This window comes from Herpailurus yagouaroundi, unplaced genomic scaffold (genome assembly GCF_014898765.1).
Source record: "Herpailurus yagouaroundi ecotype Mexico unplaced genomic scaffold, PumYag 160, whole genome shotgun sequence".
In the NCBI taxonomy this organism is placed as follows: domain Eukaryota; kingdom Metazoa; phylum Chordata; class Mammalia; order Carnivora; family Felidae; genus Herpailurus; species Herpailurus yagouaroundi.
This window is the reverse complement of record NW_024412401.1, coordinates 35,379,415-35,397,025: the sequence shown is the minus strand read 5'-3', so window position 1 is coordinate 35,397,025 and position 17,611 is coordinate 35,379,415. Positions and strand designations below refer to the sequence as shown.

Sequence of the window (17,611 nt, the reverse complement as noted above, 5' to 3'; positions counted from 1 at the left end):
TCTCCTTTTCTCCTTTTCTCCTTTTCTCCTTTTCTCCTTTTCTCCTTTTCTCTTCTTTTTCCTTTTCTTAAGCTTACCTATTTATTTTGAGAGAAAGAGAGAATCCCAAGCAGGCTGTGCGTTGTCAGCACAGAACCTGACGTAGGGCTTGAACCCATGAACCGTGAGATCATGACCTGAGCTGAAATCAAGATTGAACACTTAACTGACTAAGCCACTCATGTGCTCCAAAAATGTTTTTAAGTGAACAAGTTTCTACCAGTCAGTTAGGTGGAAAAGAAGCCCATGTGATGACAATGGCCAAATCCTCTTGATTCTGCCTTCTTAATGTCTTTATCTCCCTATATTTAATGCTGGTGTTAATTGAGACTCTCCTTTCTTATTTTGGTTATTCCAGTAATCTCCTATCTTGTTTCCCTTCCTCATGCCCACAGCCATTCTGTTTTCTCTGTTGCCACCAGGGCTTTTGCTGCATTGGAAATCCTTATACTCTGTTTTGATGTGGGATGAGTCCCTCTGCAAAAGCTCTTACCTTTTATCCAAGTGGTGACCAGCAGAGCTCAGGAATAGAGAGATTTGGGTATAATTTTGTCATTAGTTATTTGCTTTTGAGCTTAAATCAGTGTCAGAGCTTTTCCTGTTTTTCTAAAAAAATTCTTTTTCCACCCTAATTCTACCCTAAATTTCCACCCGAAATTTTTTTCCCACTAGCAGTGACTAGTTCTCATTCAATTATCAGGTTCCTAGTAACCGCTGAAAAGTTAGCATTTATCTTCCGGTCTCCTCTCTTGCCCCCCACCCCCACCTTACCCTGTACCTTAAGCTCCACAAAAATTGTTCCTCTTGAAATATACTGTTTTCATGGCTCTGTCTCTGCTCAGAATGTTCCCTTTACCTGGCAGAGCTCCTCTTCCCCCTTTAGCTTGGTAAACATCTACTCATGTTTCAGGATGCACTCCAGTGTGCTACCTCCCGTCTGAAAAATGTTCCCATTTCCTGCACCCTTCTCTTTCAGTCCCAGAATGAGAACACTCTCCTTTGTGTTCACTGTATGGTGCACATAGACTTCTTAGCATCTCTCCCTCTTTTAAAGCCTATTTTGTATCAGTGGCTGCTTCCTCCTCTTAGATGATAAAACTTGTATTCTCCATATCTGGCACTCTAAGATTTGAGTAACTTTAAAGTATTGTTTTGTGTCTCCTTAAACATAAAACCATCACGGAGCTTCTTTCATTTCTTTTTCATGATTGGTGTTTTATAATTGGTATTCCCAAGCACTGTTTCCCAGACAGTGTCCTGATAATTTTGGTTCAGAATATTTGGTTGTAGTAACACTATGTTACATAATAAGCAGCTAGAATTTTGTGACAGAGTATTCATAGATATCCTGTAGGAGTATAATTTATTTGTAGTTATTTAGTGTTTTCAAAATAAATCTAGCCGAAACTTTGTATATTCAAAGACAAACTCCTTGTTCATCGCACACATTCTTTGTTATATTCCTGTTTTTAATGATTGCATATTACTGTTCTACATAATTGGCCCTGCCCACCCCCTCCACCTTTCAGTCATAGAATCCTTCAAGGTATCATTTAGATGAGCCTCTTCTTTCCTGATACCAGTGCCTTTAATTAGTCATATGTTACCTCATCTTGATTTTGAACGTAGCATAATTCTTTGCATATAATGTAAGCACCATGAATTTTATTTTTTCTGACAAAACATTAGTGTTGATTATTCCTTTTGCTTCTTTCATTTTACCATATTACTCTATATAATATAGCATTATCAGATAAATTTTCTAAAAGTCTTTTCCAAAAAAGTAGCATGTGATTATATATTGTCCTATATCATTTTTAATGTATGTACATTTTGACCCCTCAACACGATCGAGTGCCTCGGGAGCGATGCTGCCCTCTTTATATCTCGCAACACCTTACATAGTGTCGGTTACCCATTAGAGGCTCAGTCCTGTTCTGTGTTCAGTCACATGTCGTTGTTAAGTAAGATCAGAATACTACTAGTAGTTTTAGGAACCAGTGTAAGGAGATTTTTTTTTTTAAGTGTAAGACTATCCCATAAAAAGTAGAAATTTGGGAAATTTAGATTTCTTTGAGCCTTCTGGATGTTGCACAAAACTCATGTACTGTGTGCTCTTTTGCCACCTAGACATGACTACACAATACATGGAGCACCTATGTCCCGACTGTCCGCTTGTAGAATGCTTTAATCTTGGTGTTTTCTGTGAAGTTTTTATATAATCTGTTCAGAATGACTGCATGTAATTGAGGAACTTAATACACCCAAAGTGGTTTTATCTGATAGTGTCCCCTGTGTGGTACAGAGTGGCAGAGAGGGGGCCTGCTGTGAGTTCTGTTGCTTTCTGGTGGTAGAGCCACAAGTTTTGCAGACTCGTAAGGTCAACCTTTGTGTTTGTACTTCATGGACTACTGACTGGAGCCACTGATTGGCTGGCTTCCTATGGTGGTCAGCTAAAATGATTATAATAATTAATTTTGAAGAATGAGGGGTGGTGCACAAGATCTGCTGTTGAAGCCTAATATTTGAAAATAGTAAATTGCTGCTATTAATTGGTATTGTCATTGTCCCTTTCTTGTAGGTGGTGTATGATGGACTTTTTGGTACAAATACAAATTCAAAATTGAGAACGTTATCCTTGCAGTTTGTGCATCACATTTGTATAACGTAAGTTTTTTCAGCTATTTGACTGTAAGATTTCAAGCTGTTGGAATGATCAGATGTTTCAAGTATTTCTTTCCTATCCAGAAAGAAATCCATGTTTGCTCATCTTAAAAAAAAAAAAAAATTGTAGGTTTCAATAGATTAATTTATTTCAGTTGTGTCTCATTATTTGAAGTAATCATCTGAAAAGATAAATAATAACGAGATTTTTATCTTGCTTTGTGTATGTGTGCTATTTTTTTTAAAGTTGTCCAGAAATCAAGATTAAGCCCCTAGGTCCAATGCTTTTGAATGGCCTGACCAAGCTAATCAATGAATATAAAGAAGTAAGTGACTTGTCTTTTACATATTGTTAACAGCTTCTATTTTAGAATGTTACCCACCTTTCTGGTCTACATGTTGGTTTAGTTAGTTACAGTTTGCTGTTGTTCCATCATTTCTAGCATTTTTACTTGAAGTGGTACAAATTTCAGAAATTGCTGCCACCTTTTGCTTTTTTTTTTTTTTTTTTTGGTACTAAGTGTTAAAAAAATTGTTATGAATTTTGAGAGGTCTTATCTTTTTTAAAGCATTTGCACTTTATTCTGCTTTTAGGCACTATGCAAAAATGGAATGGAAAGAATTAAATTTTATTTTATGATTTGTTTTCATGTGGATGTTTATTTGGATTTGCTTAGATTCAGAAATAGTGTTAACTCTTAAGGGCTGGGCTTTTACCTATTCACAATTCTGTAACAACATGCATTCAGTAAGTTTTTGATTCCTTAACCTCAGTGAGATGAGGCTTCCTTGAAACCAAGTGTTTTGAATCCTGTTTGTCTTGGCTGTGTCCCTCGTGCCATGCCGTCTTCATTAGTTCAGGTGAATTTACTAAAGAAAGTAAGATTTAAGAACTCCAGTTAGCGTTATTTTCCTAAGTCTGAGCTACACACAAATGCATGTTTGCAGTGGTATAGTCACTAAGATCCTGGCATTTGGAGTTAGAATTGAGTTTGAATCCTAGTTTTGTCCTTTGATGAGTGGCTTAAAATCTTTGGAGCTCTGCTCTTGATTGGAAAAATAATACCTCTTCATTGGATTATTGTGAAGATTAAAGGAGATCACACACCATTATCGGCGCACTGAATGCACATTAACAGGTATTATTAGTGAAAAGCCATTCTTTGGTGTGCAGTTGTGTTTGGGGGGCTTGGCTCTCCTGTCTTTTATTGAATAGTATTTGTGTGGTTTTTGAGGCCTAAGGAACCTTCCAGGTTATTTTTATGGCATGGATAGTCAGATGCTTGGGATGGTCGGTAGAAATAAAAGTGCTTTTGGGTTTTTAGGGGAGAATTTGTATATTTAAAAGTAGATTAGAGGGGCGCCTGAGTGGCTCAGTCGGTTAAGTGTCCGACTTCAGCCAGGTCACGATCTCGCGGTCTGTGAGTTCGAGCCCCCCGTTGGGCTCTGGGCAGATGGCTCAGAGCCTGGAGCCTGCTTCCGATTCTGTGTCTCCCTCTCTCTCTGCCCCTCCCCCGTTCACGCTCTGTCTCTCTCTGTCTCAAAAATAAATAAAACGTTAAAAAAAAAAAAAAAAGTAGATTAGAGAGGCCAGGTAAAACCACAGGGCCCCGATCCCTGTACTTGGAGATGACACCTGCCTGTCTTCCCAACAGATGACTCCTTAAGAGTGTCCATTTAGGTGCAGAAGAGTGAGCCCTATGCTAATTGTATAAACTTCAGCTCACAGAGGGGTTACTTTGTTTTGAGGCATCAGACTATTGGCTTTCATAAAACGATGTAAAATTCTGTCTGTCTGAGGAGGGAACCTCACTCTCTTGATGACTGTGATCCCTTTAATTTTTTATAATGGAAGATATGAGAGGAAGCTGTTTGTTATCATGCCGACTTGTAGGTAATTGTTCTTCGCTTAGCTTATCACAGTTTTGGGTTAGAGATGGAGGACGCTAGTGTGTGACCAGTGGTGAATTTTCTGCTAAGTTCAGCTGTTTTCCCAGTGTGTTGAAGGTGAATTTTGGTGTTTGCAGGTTACATAGTGTTGCAAATACCCTGAACTTAGCACAACTAAGAGAACCCTTTCATTTATGACATCTGCATTTCCTTTTGGAGAGAGTTGGAGATGCAAAGTTTCATTTTTGTTTTTCCTTTTCCTTTTAGTAGTGTGATGATTCTGGGTTTGGATTTTTTTGTTGGTTTGTTTTGTTCAGATGTTAATATCTTGTAGTTAGGCAGAGTGAGACCAGGTTTAACAAGGAGTAAAATAATGCATGTAATTGCAGCAAAAATGTTTTGCTGTTTACTGTATTTTTTGTTTTGTCTGTTTTTTGTTCTTTTTTTTTCTTCTTAATTTCAAGGACCCTAAGCTACTGTCAATGGCATATTCAGCTGTTGGAAAACTCTCCAGGTGAGTAAACTCTTCTTCAGTGAGAGATATCCTGTTGGTAAACTAAGAGAAATTATGTGGCATTTAATAATAGATGGAGAATAATTTTTTTTCTGATTTTGAAAGGAAATGTATTTAAGCCATAGGTTGTTTAGAAATGTTTTCCTTGTAGTAGGAAAATGATGTGAGATGTTTCAATTTACATTTGAAGGTATGTTTCCATATTAAATGGTAGTCTTGAAATGATATTTTGAACTGGATTGTGTCATGATGGGTTACTTTTTCTTGCACCCTGGAGACATTTGTTTGATCTTAAGTGTTCTTGTGGCTTCTTTATTACCAGTCTTTATAATCCCAGTCATCAAGGTTTATCTCTTTGACTCTCTTTTCTGATAGTGCTATATTATGATTCTGGGTGGCCCTGTTTCCAAAGGTGGATTTTTTTTTTTTCCTGCTTAGTATGATTTCCTTTTTCTACTTCCTCCTGGTTTCCTCTTCCTTCACTATATTTCAAAGCAGGGAGATAGAGGTACAGCACCCTCAGTAGCACCATATGGTGCTTCTGTCCATGGTACAGGTTTTGTACTGGCCCGTGTAGATTGGGTCTTGCTCTTCTGTACTGTGCAGGGAAAGGATCTTTGGGGCTCAGAAAAAAGCCACCCTAGATCCCCCGATACTGCACTTGTCCGATAGCCTTTAGTTTAAATAGCAGTTTAGTCTTAATTGTGTTTTTTTCCTATTAAAATCAGAAATGCTAACTGAATGCATGGAATATTGTAAAGGGAATATCTGGACAGTATGTATTTAAATCATGGTTACTTGGATTAGACAGCTGAAGAATTAAATATTCGCTTTAAAAAGTATTTGGCTCTTTGGGGGAGGTAATCTAATGATGCTGACATTGTGTTCAGAGATGAAAATGCAATTCAAGAAAATTTTCATTTAGTTGCATTTTCTTTCAACCTTGTGGAAATGTATGATCATAACAATGGTCTTATATTCTCTTACAGTCGAATGCCCCATTTATTCACTAAGGATATAGCTCTTGTGCAGCAGCTTTTTGAAGCCCTGTGTAAGGTAGGGAAACACCTGGCAAGTTTATGCTTTCCATTTGGATGCTGACCTGGACACCTGACAGGAGGGAAATGCTATTTTTATCATACTTATAGGAAGAGCCTGAGACTCGGCTTGCTATTCAAGAAGCGTTATCTATGATGGTTGGAGCTTATAGTACTTTGGAGGGAGCACAGCGAACTCTCATGGAGGCACTTGTGGCTTCATACTTAATAAAGGTAGGTCCAGCTATGTGAACTGGAGAGGTTGGCAATATAGACATTTTACATTTTTAAGAACAAAATTTGAATTGCTTTTCTCCTTAACTATCTTGACAAGTAAGAAGAATATTTGCTTTCATTTGGGCTGTGCTTTATGATTGATTTTTTTTATTAAAAAATTTTTTTTTAATGTTTATTTTATTCTTGAGAGAGAGAGAGAGAGAGAGAGAGAGACAGAGCGTGAGTGGGGTAGGGGTAGAGAGAGGAGACATAGGATGGGGAGCAGGCTCCAGGCTTTGAGCTGTCAGCACAGAGCCTGACATGGGGCTTAAACTCATGAACTGTGAGATCACAACCTGAGCCGAAGTCGGCGCTTGATTGACTGAGCTACCCAGGCGCCCCTATGGTTGATTTTTGGTACTTTGTGATGGGAATATGATTTTAGGGAAGAGGGAGTGGTGATATTCACAGAGGCTTTATGTTTAAAGCCTTTCATGTTGGGAAACTGTTCTTAATGTTGTGTTTTCCCAAGTTTTCTTTTGTCTTACCTGGTAGTTGAACCCTACAGTCCACTGGCTAAGCAGGTGAGAAAGACAAATTTTATACATTATAATGAGTGTGTAGGAAGTAAGCCAGTACCATCACACATACTCTTCTTCCTTCTAGACTTTATTTGGCTGTCATGGTTGTTTGTAGAGAATTTTGAGTTATCTATATGTACTCAATATGTACGTGCAATATGTATATGCAGTATATATTATACAATAAAAAATAATATGTGTTTGCTGTGGTCAGTTCTTTGTCCTCCATTTCTAGGAGTAGAAAGGGAGATTAGAAGAGGGAATGATGTCAAAAAGTCTTAGTGTGATTAATATGTTGTGTCCTACTGAAATGTGGCTGGCATATTTAATATATTCATATCGAGGGAATTACTGAAGGTTCAGAAAGGTATCTGGTTTCTGTTGAAATATGACAGGATTATTATATACACTTAAGAAAATTACTGTATGTAGAGTTCCATTGTCAGATGCTCTTGTACATGGTTCATAGTCATATATTGTGGACAAAGAAGTGCAGGCTTTTTGGAAACTCATTAGAATACTTAAGACTTTCCCTAGGTAACCTTACAAGGATGCATGATGCTTGTATAATGCATGTGGGTGCTGGTTGTACCTACACGGATAAAATCATGTAACAGTATTACTACAGCAAAGCTAATTTATATTCTTAGACTACACTGAAAGCAACCAGACTGTAGGCTAAATCATACGAACTAGTCCTTAATATCATTGCTGTTTATTGTAGCTCAAGGAATGATAAAGAGCAAGATAGACCTGAATGTAGGACAGTATCTGTTTCTTACTATCGCTCTCCTCTCAGGATGTTAGGTTTGTGACTAAGAGAAGGACCTGGGGCGGGGGAAGTGCATGAGAATAAGGCTTTTCAGAATAAAGATTCTTCAACTGCTTCTTGGTTGAACTTTGTATTCATAGATACTTAATCTATTTAAGATCATTGAATATGTTTACGTAGTTGAAACTGCTTTGGAGTCTGTTTTAACTAGAGCTAATCTGAAAAATTTGGACATATTTTGCTCCAAATTTGTAGAGATTCCAAGTAACCTCTGTTTGTGTTCGCTGCAGAATGTCTTAATTTCATTCATGTGACTAACAGTTTGAGAACTGGGGAAGCAGGGGTGATGGCCAGAAACTGCAGTGACCTTGGTCCCAAAGTTGGGCTGAGGATGTGCACGTACAGAGAGATTCTCTGGCTATGTATGGTCTTGGTGGGTCTTCCTGCTTTACTTGGAGGGTCCTTTTAGATCATAAAAGTACTTTTTAAGTGATGTCACTTTCCAAAGCTTCTAAACAACTTGATTAAAGATTTTCAACACACGATTTGTCTTTATTTATTTAGACATACTTCCTAAAATAGCAGCTTTAATTTTGATTGTTTACAATTAAGATGACTTATCTTGACTGGAATGAATTGTTGCTAATTGAGTTCTTCTTCTTTTTTTAAAATCCGTATGTGTTTGTGTGTACATGAATTCATGTGTCAAATAGCCTGAAGTTCAAGTTCGACAGGTGGCTGTGAAATTTGCTAGCACGGTGTTTCCCTCAGATCATATACCGTCCAGATATTTGCTCTTACTAGCTGCAGGAGATCCGTAAGTTTCAAAAGGTGTTAATTTGAATTTGGGTTCATTTAAAATTATTTGAAAATTACTAAAATTTATATTGTTTTTAATGTTGGTCTATGGAATTTAGAAGCAATTTATTAAAGAGTTAAAAATATGGCCCTTGATATGATAGAGACCTGTAGTTATACCCTATCTTGTTTATTTCTGGGCAAGCCACATAACTGTTCAAATCTCAAGATATTTCCAAAGAGAAGTAATTTCTTGCAGTGTATTTTATGACTTTTTTCTTAGATAGCCAAGAACGTATTTAAGACATTTTCTCAGAACCCCAGCTGTCAAATAAAATTGCTGTTCTTAATCATCAAACGATCATTTTGCCATTATTGCAATTAATTTTTTATTTTTATTTGTCTTTCTGAAAGACGAGAAGAAGTTCATGGAGAGGCACAGCGAGTATTAAGATGTCTTCCTGGTAGAAACAGAAAAGAAAATGCTTCTAAGCAGATGCCTTCTTTCCCAGAAATGGTGTATTATATTCAAGAAAAGGTATGGCATTTAACTTCAGAAAATTAGTGTGGGTCATATAATGAATGATAAAAATAAACGCATTTTTAGGTGACACATTTGAAATGTCATTGCTAAATGTTGAATAGTAGTAAGGTTTTTAACAATGTTAATATTTACAGTAGAGGAAGAGAATACACAGTGAAGAAAATGTAATTCTCAAAATTGATTTGTTTTGCCCCATTCTGAATTCCTTATAATTCCTTATATGCTCTTTAACATTCTGGCTAGGTTTAAAAATTTTCCCCTTGGTATGACATTCTTAAACATAGGTCTCCTTTTTTATTTTTTGAGAGAATTATTTAGGAACCATAAGTTTAAGAATACTTCAGGAAATAGGTCAGATTTTTTCCACTCTGATCATAGGAGGGCATCACATCTGCTTTTGCAAACCTCCCACGTGTGCGCAGTTCTCTCTGCTGGTGGATCAGACAGAGTGTTGGCTATCGTGACCCCCCAGTCCTGATCCTGTCCCTCTTTTTACATCAGTGTTTCTTTGAGTATGCTGGTAGTCCTAGCTTTCTGCTCAGACAGATATCTTAAGGGAGTTGGAGGTCAGGACTAGGTAGCCATAATTCTCTATAGCACAGTCACATTTGTGGTCAGAAGATGCTTTTGTGCACATATTTTCCTCTTGCTCCATTAGTAATGAAAATAACGGGCCTGCAGTGGCCCGAGGTGACTGTTAATAGATGCCTGGAGCAGTTTATTCTTTTTAAACAAGCAGTAAACACGCCAGGAGAAAAGGAGAGAAAAGCCAGGAAAAAAAGCACCACACCTGTCATTTAGGGTTTGAGGGACATGTGCAGTCAGCATGATTGATGGAAAAATGCTGTGACTAGAAAAAAACTGTAGCAAACAATAATGTAGTTAGAAATACAATTGTGTTTGAATTGAGGAGGGGCACATGTGCTCCATTTTTTAGTAATAGTGTTTGTTTTTGGCTTATTTTTATCAGGCTTCCCATCGAATGAAAACTCCAGCCAAGTACATGACTGGGACCACTGTCCTTCCGTTTAACCCAGCGGCCTTTGGAGAGGTGGGACTGGGATAGGTTTCCATTTCTCTCTCTCTACACATTCTGAAAGATCATGTCACACCCAAAGAGATGTCCGAACTTTTTTGTGTTCTACATAAACCCATGTTGTGATGTCATTGTTTTTCACCAGGTTGTTTATTAGAAAAAAAGCGTTTGGGTAATTGGTATTATTTTATTATTTATTTATTTATTTAAGTTTTTAAAAAGTTTATTTATTTTGAGAGAGAGAGAGTGAGAACGGGGGAGGGGAAGAGAGAAGGGGAGAGAAAGAATCCCAGGCAGGCTCCGTGCTATCGGTACATAGAGCCCGATGTGGGGCTTGATCTCATAAACCGTGAGATCATGACCTGAACCAGAATCAAAAGAGTTACGATGCTTAACTGACTGAGCCACCCAGGTGCCCCTTGGTAATTGGTATTATTTTAATTCATGGTGGAGTCTTTAAGTATATTTAGCTCAGTGAGATTCTCTTTGTGGAGGAACTGGGTGCTCTGCATTGATTATTGTTGTTATTTTCAGCAAATTATTACAGCAAATTAGATTTGAATTTAAAGCCAACAATATGCCGAGGTTGTTTGGGTTATCTATTTAGGTCATTGACTTGCACTAATTAAACAACAGGAGGTAATCTTGTTCAGAGTGAGTAAGAATACCCACCGTGGAATTGTCACCTGTCCTATTTTAGCTCTCAAGGGAAGAACTTCCAGAGGACTCCTTGTTAGCCAGTTTGTATCACAAGTTTTTATGGTGTTGTCTCTACTCTTTGGTAGATGGTATGAACCCATATTCTCAAATTCTTACGTTGGTAGAGGTTAAATACAACTGGAGTTCTACAGGAATAGATGATTTGCCCCAGGTTTCTGCTCACTCTCTCTCTCTCTCTCTCTCTCTCTCCCCCTTTCTCTCTCTCTCTCCCCCCCCCACCTCTTTTAAAAAATAACGATTTTGTTGTAATTGTTTAGACTTTAAAAAAGTTGAGTTTGCATTTTAACTCCATTAAGCTCCACTAAAAACACTCTTTGGATTTATAAAAGCTTGTTATGTAAACTGTGCTGCATTACTGTAATTTCAGTTAACTTACTGAGTCATGTTTTCCAGCTTTTGTGAGGATTGTCAAATAGCTTTATGAGGGAGGGTGGGGAAATGAAGCTAGGAAAGTGTCCTTTTGCAGCACACCCTCCCACACTGACTTCTTGAGGAGCTTGACTGCTTTTCCTCCTTCTGCTTTCAGATCGTCCTGTACTTGCGCACGTGCCTAGCGCACAGTGCGGGAGCGGTGCCCACCTCCCAGAGTTTGGCCGATATGCAAGATCACGCCCCGGCCATTGGACGCTACATACGGACTCTGATGTCAGGTAGCCAGGTGACATCCTCATCATCTTCTTCCAAGAGTGGAGAGACCAACCCTGTTCAGATCTACATTGGCCTGCTTCAGCAGCTGCTGGCAGGTGTTGGAGGTAGGTGGTTGTGCGGCTGAGGACAGATGGTAAAGCACTTAGGCAAAAATCTAATCTTAACTCTCTTCACTCCTGTACCTGAACATTAGTCTTGGTTTCTTTTCTAAACTTACTTGATTCATCCTGGATGCACTGTTACTCCTTCAGAAAGAAATGCTAACAATAGATAATGTTTTTTACTTTGGAAGTGGGTTTGAAGAATGGTATATCTTTTTATAGGTATTTAGTCTGTAAACTTGCTGTATTGAATCACATACTGGATTTAAGTTGATTTTTGTTTTGTAGAACTGGGAGATGCCTTCCAAAGCAGGGGCCTTATACTTAAAGGGAATTTAGTGAACCCTGTGTGTTTACCACTTTTCTTGAAGCTGAAATGGAATTCTGTCTCAATTAGGTTTGCCAGTCATGTACTGTCTACTGGAAGCTGTCTCTGTGTATCCAGAAAAACTGGCTGCCAAATTTGTAGACAAAACAGAATGGATAAAGGTACATCCTATGCATGTACATTTCTCTTTGATTCTGTATATTTTTCACTGTAGTCTTAGGATTTCGTCTTCCTGCTAGTGTTGCTATGACCATTCCTACCTTTGGGCCATTTTGAAAACTCTCCTACCAAACACTTCCTGGGAAGCATGTTAGGTTAGTGTATCTCAATGATCCATCTAGATGAGAGTGAGAGATGAATTGAGAATCATATAGATTAAAAAAAACTATGTTTTTCTGTTTTAAAAGTTAAAAAAATAGATTTGTAGTTTAAATAAAAAATATGTGGGGCACCTGGGTGGGTCAGTCGATTAAGCGTCTGACTCTTGATTTCAGCTTAGGTCATGATCTCAAGGTTCATGGGTTCAAGCCCTGCGTCAAGGCTTCACGCTGACAGCACAGAGACTTCTTGGGATTCTCTCTCTTCCTCTCTCCCCCCACCCTCCCCTCTCTCTTTCGTTCTCACTCTCACTCTCCAAATAAACTTAAAAAAAAAAACAAAACTGGTTGCCTTATGATAGTGGAATAATAGATCATTTAAAAAAATATGTAATCTGTCTCCTTTCTGCAACTGTCTCCTACTTACCCAAATCTCCCTACTTCCTGCCCCTTCCCCTCTCACCTGACATACATAGGTCATCACTTATTTATATATGGTGTACTTTCTCGAGTATACTTACACACATACACACAGATAAAAGTAAGCATTTTTAAGTTATTTCCTTCTTTTATACAAAAGGTGCATAGTTTTCACACTGTTTTATTGTTGTTGTTTCACGTTTTTTTAAAATTTCACACCATGTTGTATCTTACTTCTTTCGCTTAAAGTTAAAATGTGTAGGTACTCCTGTAGAACTACAGAGAGGATATCGTCTTTAATGGCTTCATTTTTTCCATTATATAAATGTGCCATAATTTATTCTAGAGCCCCACTGATGGTCAGTTAGGGTGCTTCCAGTTTGCTGCAGTGAACAGTCTATCATTTTGAATATAAGGCAGTATATTTTTTAGATGGATTCCCTAGAAGTGGAATTGAGGACATAGGCTTAGCATTTTTGAGGGATACAAGCATCCTGCATATGAGCAGTACCAGTTTACACTCCCACCAGCCATGTAGGAGAGTGTTCTTGTCCCATGCTCACACCAAAAGCGTTGCCAGGTTTAACAAAGAAAAATTCAAGATGCTCATTTAAATTTGAATTGCACTGCAAAGTGAAACATTGTTTTTAGTACAGGTATGGCTCATACAGTTTCATATACCTCTTGTGCCACCTAATGCAGTTCTTTTTGGAAAATGGAACTTGAGTTATGGTAAAATGTACAGATTATCTCTTAGTGTGAAAGCATGAATGTAATATACCAAGAGGTGTGAGTTTTGCACTTTTCTGGAAAATCTGGTCTCATGAAATCGCTTCCGGCTTAAAAGGTTTTTTTTTATTCCTTGTGAATATTTGCTGATTGTAAAATGATGTCAGAGTTTCTGACTTTTGATCATGTAGATCAGGGGTCATTAAGCTGTGGTTCAAGTACCAGATCTGGCCTGCCTCCTGTTCTTGTATGGCCTGCAAGCTTAGAATGGTTTTCATATGTCAGTTTAAAAAAAAATTTTTTTTTAAATTTTTAACGTTTATTTATCTTTGAGACAGCGAGAGACAGAGCATGAACAGGGGAGGGTCAGAGAGAGAGGGAGACACAGAATCTGAAACAGGCTCCAGGCTCTGAGCTGTCAGCACAGAGCCTGACATGGAGCCCAAACTCATGGACCGCGAGATCATGACCTGAGTCGAAGTCGGACGCCCAACCAGCTGAGCCACCCAGGCGTCCCTAAAAACATTTTTTTATGTTTATTTATTTTTGAGAGAGAAAGTGCGAGTGGGGGAGGGGCAGAGAGAGAGGGAGATACAGAATCCGAAGCAGGCTCCAGGTTCTGAGCTGTCAGCACAGAGCCTGATGTGGGGCTCGAACCCGTGAGTGTGAGATCATGACCTGAGTCGAAGTCGGACGCTCAACTGACTGAGCCACCCAGGCGTCCCTTCGTATTTTAATTTTTTTAAAATTATTTTTTTAGAGAGAGAGAACGTGTATGAGCAAGCAGGGGAGGGGCAGAGAGAGATAATTTTAAGCAGGCTCTACACTCAGCATGGAGCCCAACACCGGGGCTCTATCTCATGACTCTGGGATCATGACCTGAGTCAAAATCAAGAGTGAGAGGCTCAACCGACTCAGCCACCCAGGCACCTCAGTTTTTAATTTTTAAATAGTTGAAAAAAAAAGATGAATAACATTTTCTGATACATGAGAATTATAGAGTCCATAAAGTTTTACTGGAACACATATATACCCTTTCATTTATCTGTTGCCTGTGGCTGCTTTTGTGCTACAGTGGCAGAATGGAGTTGTTGCAACACAGATCATAGGTCCCACAAAGCCTAGTTGGTCCTTTACAGAAAACATTTGTTGATCTCTGCTTTAATTTTTTTTATTTAAGTAATCTCTACACTCATGACGTTTGAACTCATGACCTGGAGATCAAGAGTCGGATGCTCCTCTGGCTGAGCCAGCCAGGCACCCTGACCTCTGTTTTAGATCATCTGTGTATTAATTCTTTGTGTTTTATGTTTTATATTTTTGATGAAAAGGCATAGGACATTTTGATATATAATTCAGCTTTTACTTTTAAATAATAGCCTATTGTGTTATTTTCTTGCAGATACCAATAGATTGAATATATCGTATTATAAATTTTAAATGTCAGATGTTGTAAGTAGGAAGATGATTGCATATGATGTATATATTTGTTTCTTACACCACTCAGAGTCTGATGAATAGCAGTAAAGAAGAGATGCGTGAACTGGCAGCATTGTTTTATTCTGTGGTGGTGTCTACAGTGTCTGGAAATGAGTTGAAGTCAATGATAGAACAGCTTATAAAGACTACAAAAGACAATCATGTATGTTACCAGTTTTGTCTTTATTCTTTTTTGGGGGAGATGGCAGAGCTTTCCAAAAGCATCTGTTTTTAGGTTTTGTCTTCTCATTTCTAAAAGGAACTTTTATGATTGTGAAGAGTAAGTGAGATAGATGATAGATAATACATTGATTAATTCATTTTGTGCAACAACTTTGAGTGCCTTGTGTCTGATTTAGGTGCTGAATTTTAGGTGCTGGGAATTCAGTAAATACATGAGGATCCCTAGTACTACAGGTGCTCAGAAATGTTAGTCCCTTTTTCTTTCCCCATCTACTGGTGCCTCTCATTGTGCCTTTTCTATCAGAAAGCATGTGCTTGCAAACATTCAGACCTCAACTTTGTGTTTAGAGGTTTTAGCAGTTAGAAATAGTATCTGCTCATTGTATTTTGTTGGCAGTAGGGAGAAGTTAGGCTTAAAGATTGTGGTAATGTAGTTACGTAAGTGCTCTAAGCTAGAAGAATGTATGGGTGCTACAGGGGGGCCTGCAGGAGAGCCCCTTCACACCGACATGGAGTGGGTGTAGGATTAGGGAATTACTTGAAGTGAGTCAAGACCCAGCTTGCCTTCTTAGAATTCTTGAGTGTTAGAAACCCCAGATTCATTAGTATTCGGTCGAATCTCAAATGATCACTTTGTTGTCTGGCCTTATGTTTTATTGGAGATGACTGTAAGAAACATAGTTATTTCGGTGCATTCTTGCATGTGTGAGAGAGTGACAGACACGTATGCTGTTGTGTGGTTAAATTCAGAGCCCAGAGATACAACACGGATCCTTGCTTGCATTGGGGTTCACAGTAGGAAGATATTTGGCTAAGAAGAAAATGAGAATGGCCGAACAACAAGACCTGGAGACAAATGCCGATTTCCTGCCTGACCAGGAGGAGCTCATTCAGAGCGCCACCGAAACGATAGGTAATGAATACGCTCATGCTGACTTGGATGTTGCAGTGTCTGAATTAGGTTAAAATTTAATACAGCATTTTAGTTTCTTTTTGCAGCATTGCACTTTAAAGGCACAAGCCTTTTCACAATACCTTACTTAGTGTTGGATAAATTCTGTGTTTTTAATAGCAATGAAAGTACTCTAGTTATTCTGTATATTTTTTCCTATACATAGGTTTCAGTATGACGGAGGTGATATTTCCTCATGGGAAAAACCTTAAACATTTACCAGAGTACAGTGCTGTCTACCTAATTTCTATGTTGTTTTGTTACTGAGTAAATGCTAACAAATTATCAACTAGAGGGAAATGTAGACTTTGATTTGTTGTGCTCTCTTTAAAACAATCTCAAGTACCTTGCTGCTTGCCCTGGATCCCAAGAGCAAAAGTGTATTCTTCTCAGTTTTGTCTCAATGTGCTTTCAGGCTCGTTTTTGGACAGTACGTCGCCCCTCCTGGCAATTGCTGCCTGTACAGCTCTGGGTGAAATTGGCAGAAACGGTCCCCTCCCAATCCCCAGTGAGGGATCTGGCTTCACCAAGTTGCATCTTGTAGAAAGCTTACTGAATAGAATACCCTCCAGTAAAGAAACAAATAAGGCAAGTTTCTTTTTTTTCCCTTCCTTTCTGAAATTCTTTCTATTTGTAGATACATAAATGAGCAAAAACAGTTGTAATGAGGATAGAGGGCCATGCAGCTGGAGAAAGGATTTAATATAAAAGAGAATGATACAGGAAGTCTAGGTGACTGTTTAATTTTGAGGTAAGGGTGATTTTGTTCAGCCTTTCTGCATGCACCATTTGGCCAAGCTGCTCCAGTGTAGGCCCATACCTGTTAGGATTTGGGTAAAGAATTAAGTGCATCAGGTAGTTCTTTTGTCCTTTAAACAATGGATAATAAAGTGTTAAATAGTTTGTAAAGTGTTAAATAGTTTTATCACGTTTGTAATTTTAGAACAACTCTAAATCTTAATCTCTGACAGCCGATTTGGTTTTAAGAAATCTGGGCATTAGTAAGAGGGGTGAGTAATATCTGAGGAGAGGGACTTTTATCATTTTTAAGTTTCAGATAAACATTTTCATAAAGTTAAAAACATTATATTTGTGATCAGAGTACCTCAGTGTTGAAGTATAATATGATTTAATGAGCAGATAAATCAACTTGCTACAAATTTAATAGACACATAAGCTTATTCTTTTTAAGTTTATTTATTTTGAGAGAGAGAGAGAGAGAGAGAGAGAGAGAGAGAGAGAATGAGTGGGGGAGGGGCAGTGAGGGAAGGAGAGAGAGAATCCCAAGCAGGTTCTGCACTGTCAGCACAGAGCCTAATTCGGGGCTCGATCTCCCCAATTGTGAGATCAAGACCTGAGCTGAAATCAAGAGTCAGATGCTTAACTGACTGAGCCACCCAGGCACCCTTTTTATTCTTAGAGAGAGAAGGCACAAACAGGAGAGAGAGAGAGAGAGAGAGAATGAATCTTAAGTAGGCGCCATGTTCAGCACAGAGCCTGATGCGGGGCTCAATCCTGTGGTCCTGGGATCATGACCTGAAATCAAGAGTCAGATGCTCAACTGACTGAGCTACCCAGGCACTCCCATAATCTGATTCTTTTTTTTTTTTTTTAATTTTTTTTTTCAATGTTTATTTATTTTT

At 38.4% G+C, this 17,611-nt stretch overlaps 1 protein-coding gene across 2 annotated transcripts in view; it reads left to right on the top strand.

The window, feature by feature from the left end:
* ECPAS (Ecm29 proteasome adaptor and scaffold) overlaps window positions 1–17,611 on the top strand; it is a 100,425-nt gene that overhangs the window by 38,953 nt on the left and 43,861 nt on the right. For both annotated transcript variants that reach the window (XM_040481951.1, XM_040481952.1), the window contains 13 exons: window positions 2,621–2,706; window positions 2,951–3,029; window positions 5,058–5,107; window positions 6,097–6,163; window positions 6,256–6,378; window positions 8,427–8,530; window positions 8,926–9,049; window positions 10,026–10,106; window positions 11,338–11,563; window positions 11,958–12,049; window positions 14,862–14,996; window positions 15,767–15,929; window positions 16,384–16,556. In XM_040481951.1, the coding sequence (XP_040337885.1) occupies window positions 2,621–2,706; window positions 2,951–3,029; window positions 5,058–5,107; window positions 6,097–6,163; window positions 6,256–6,378; window positions 8,427–8,530; window positions 8,926–9,049; window positions 10,026–10,106; window positions 11,338–11,563; window positions 11,958–12,049; window positions 14,862–14,996; window positions 15,767–15,929; window positions 16,384–16,556 (1,503 nt within the window). The remainder of the gene's footprint in view (window positions 1–2,620; window positions 2,707–2,950; window positions 3,030–5,057; window positions 5,108–6,096; window positions 6,164–6,255; window positions 6,379–8,426; window positions 8,531–8,925; window positions 9,050–10,025; window positions 10,107–11,337; window positions 11,564–11,957; window positions 12,050–14,861; window positions 14,997–15,766; window positions 15,930–16,383; window positions 16,557–17,611) is intronic.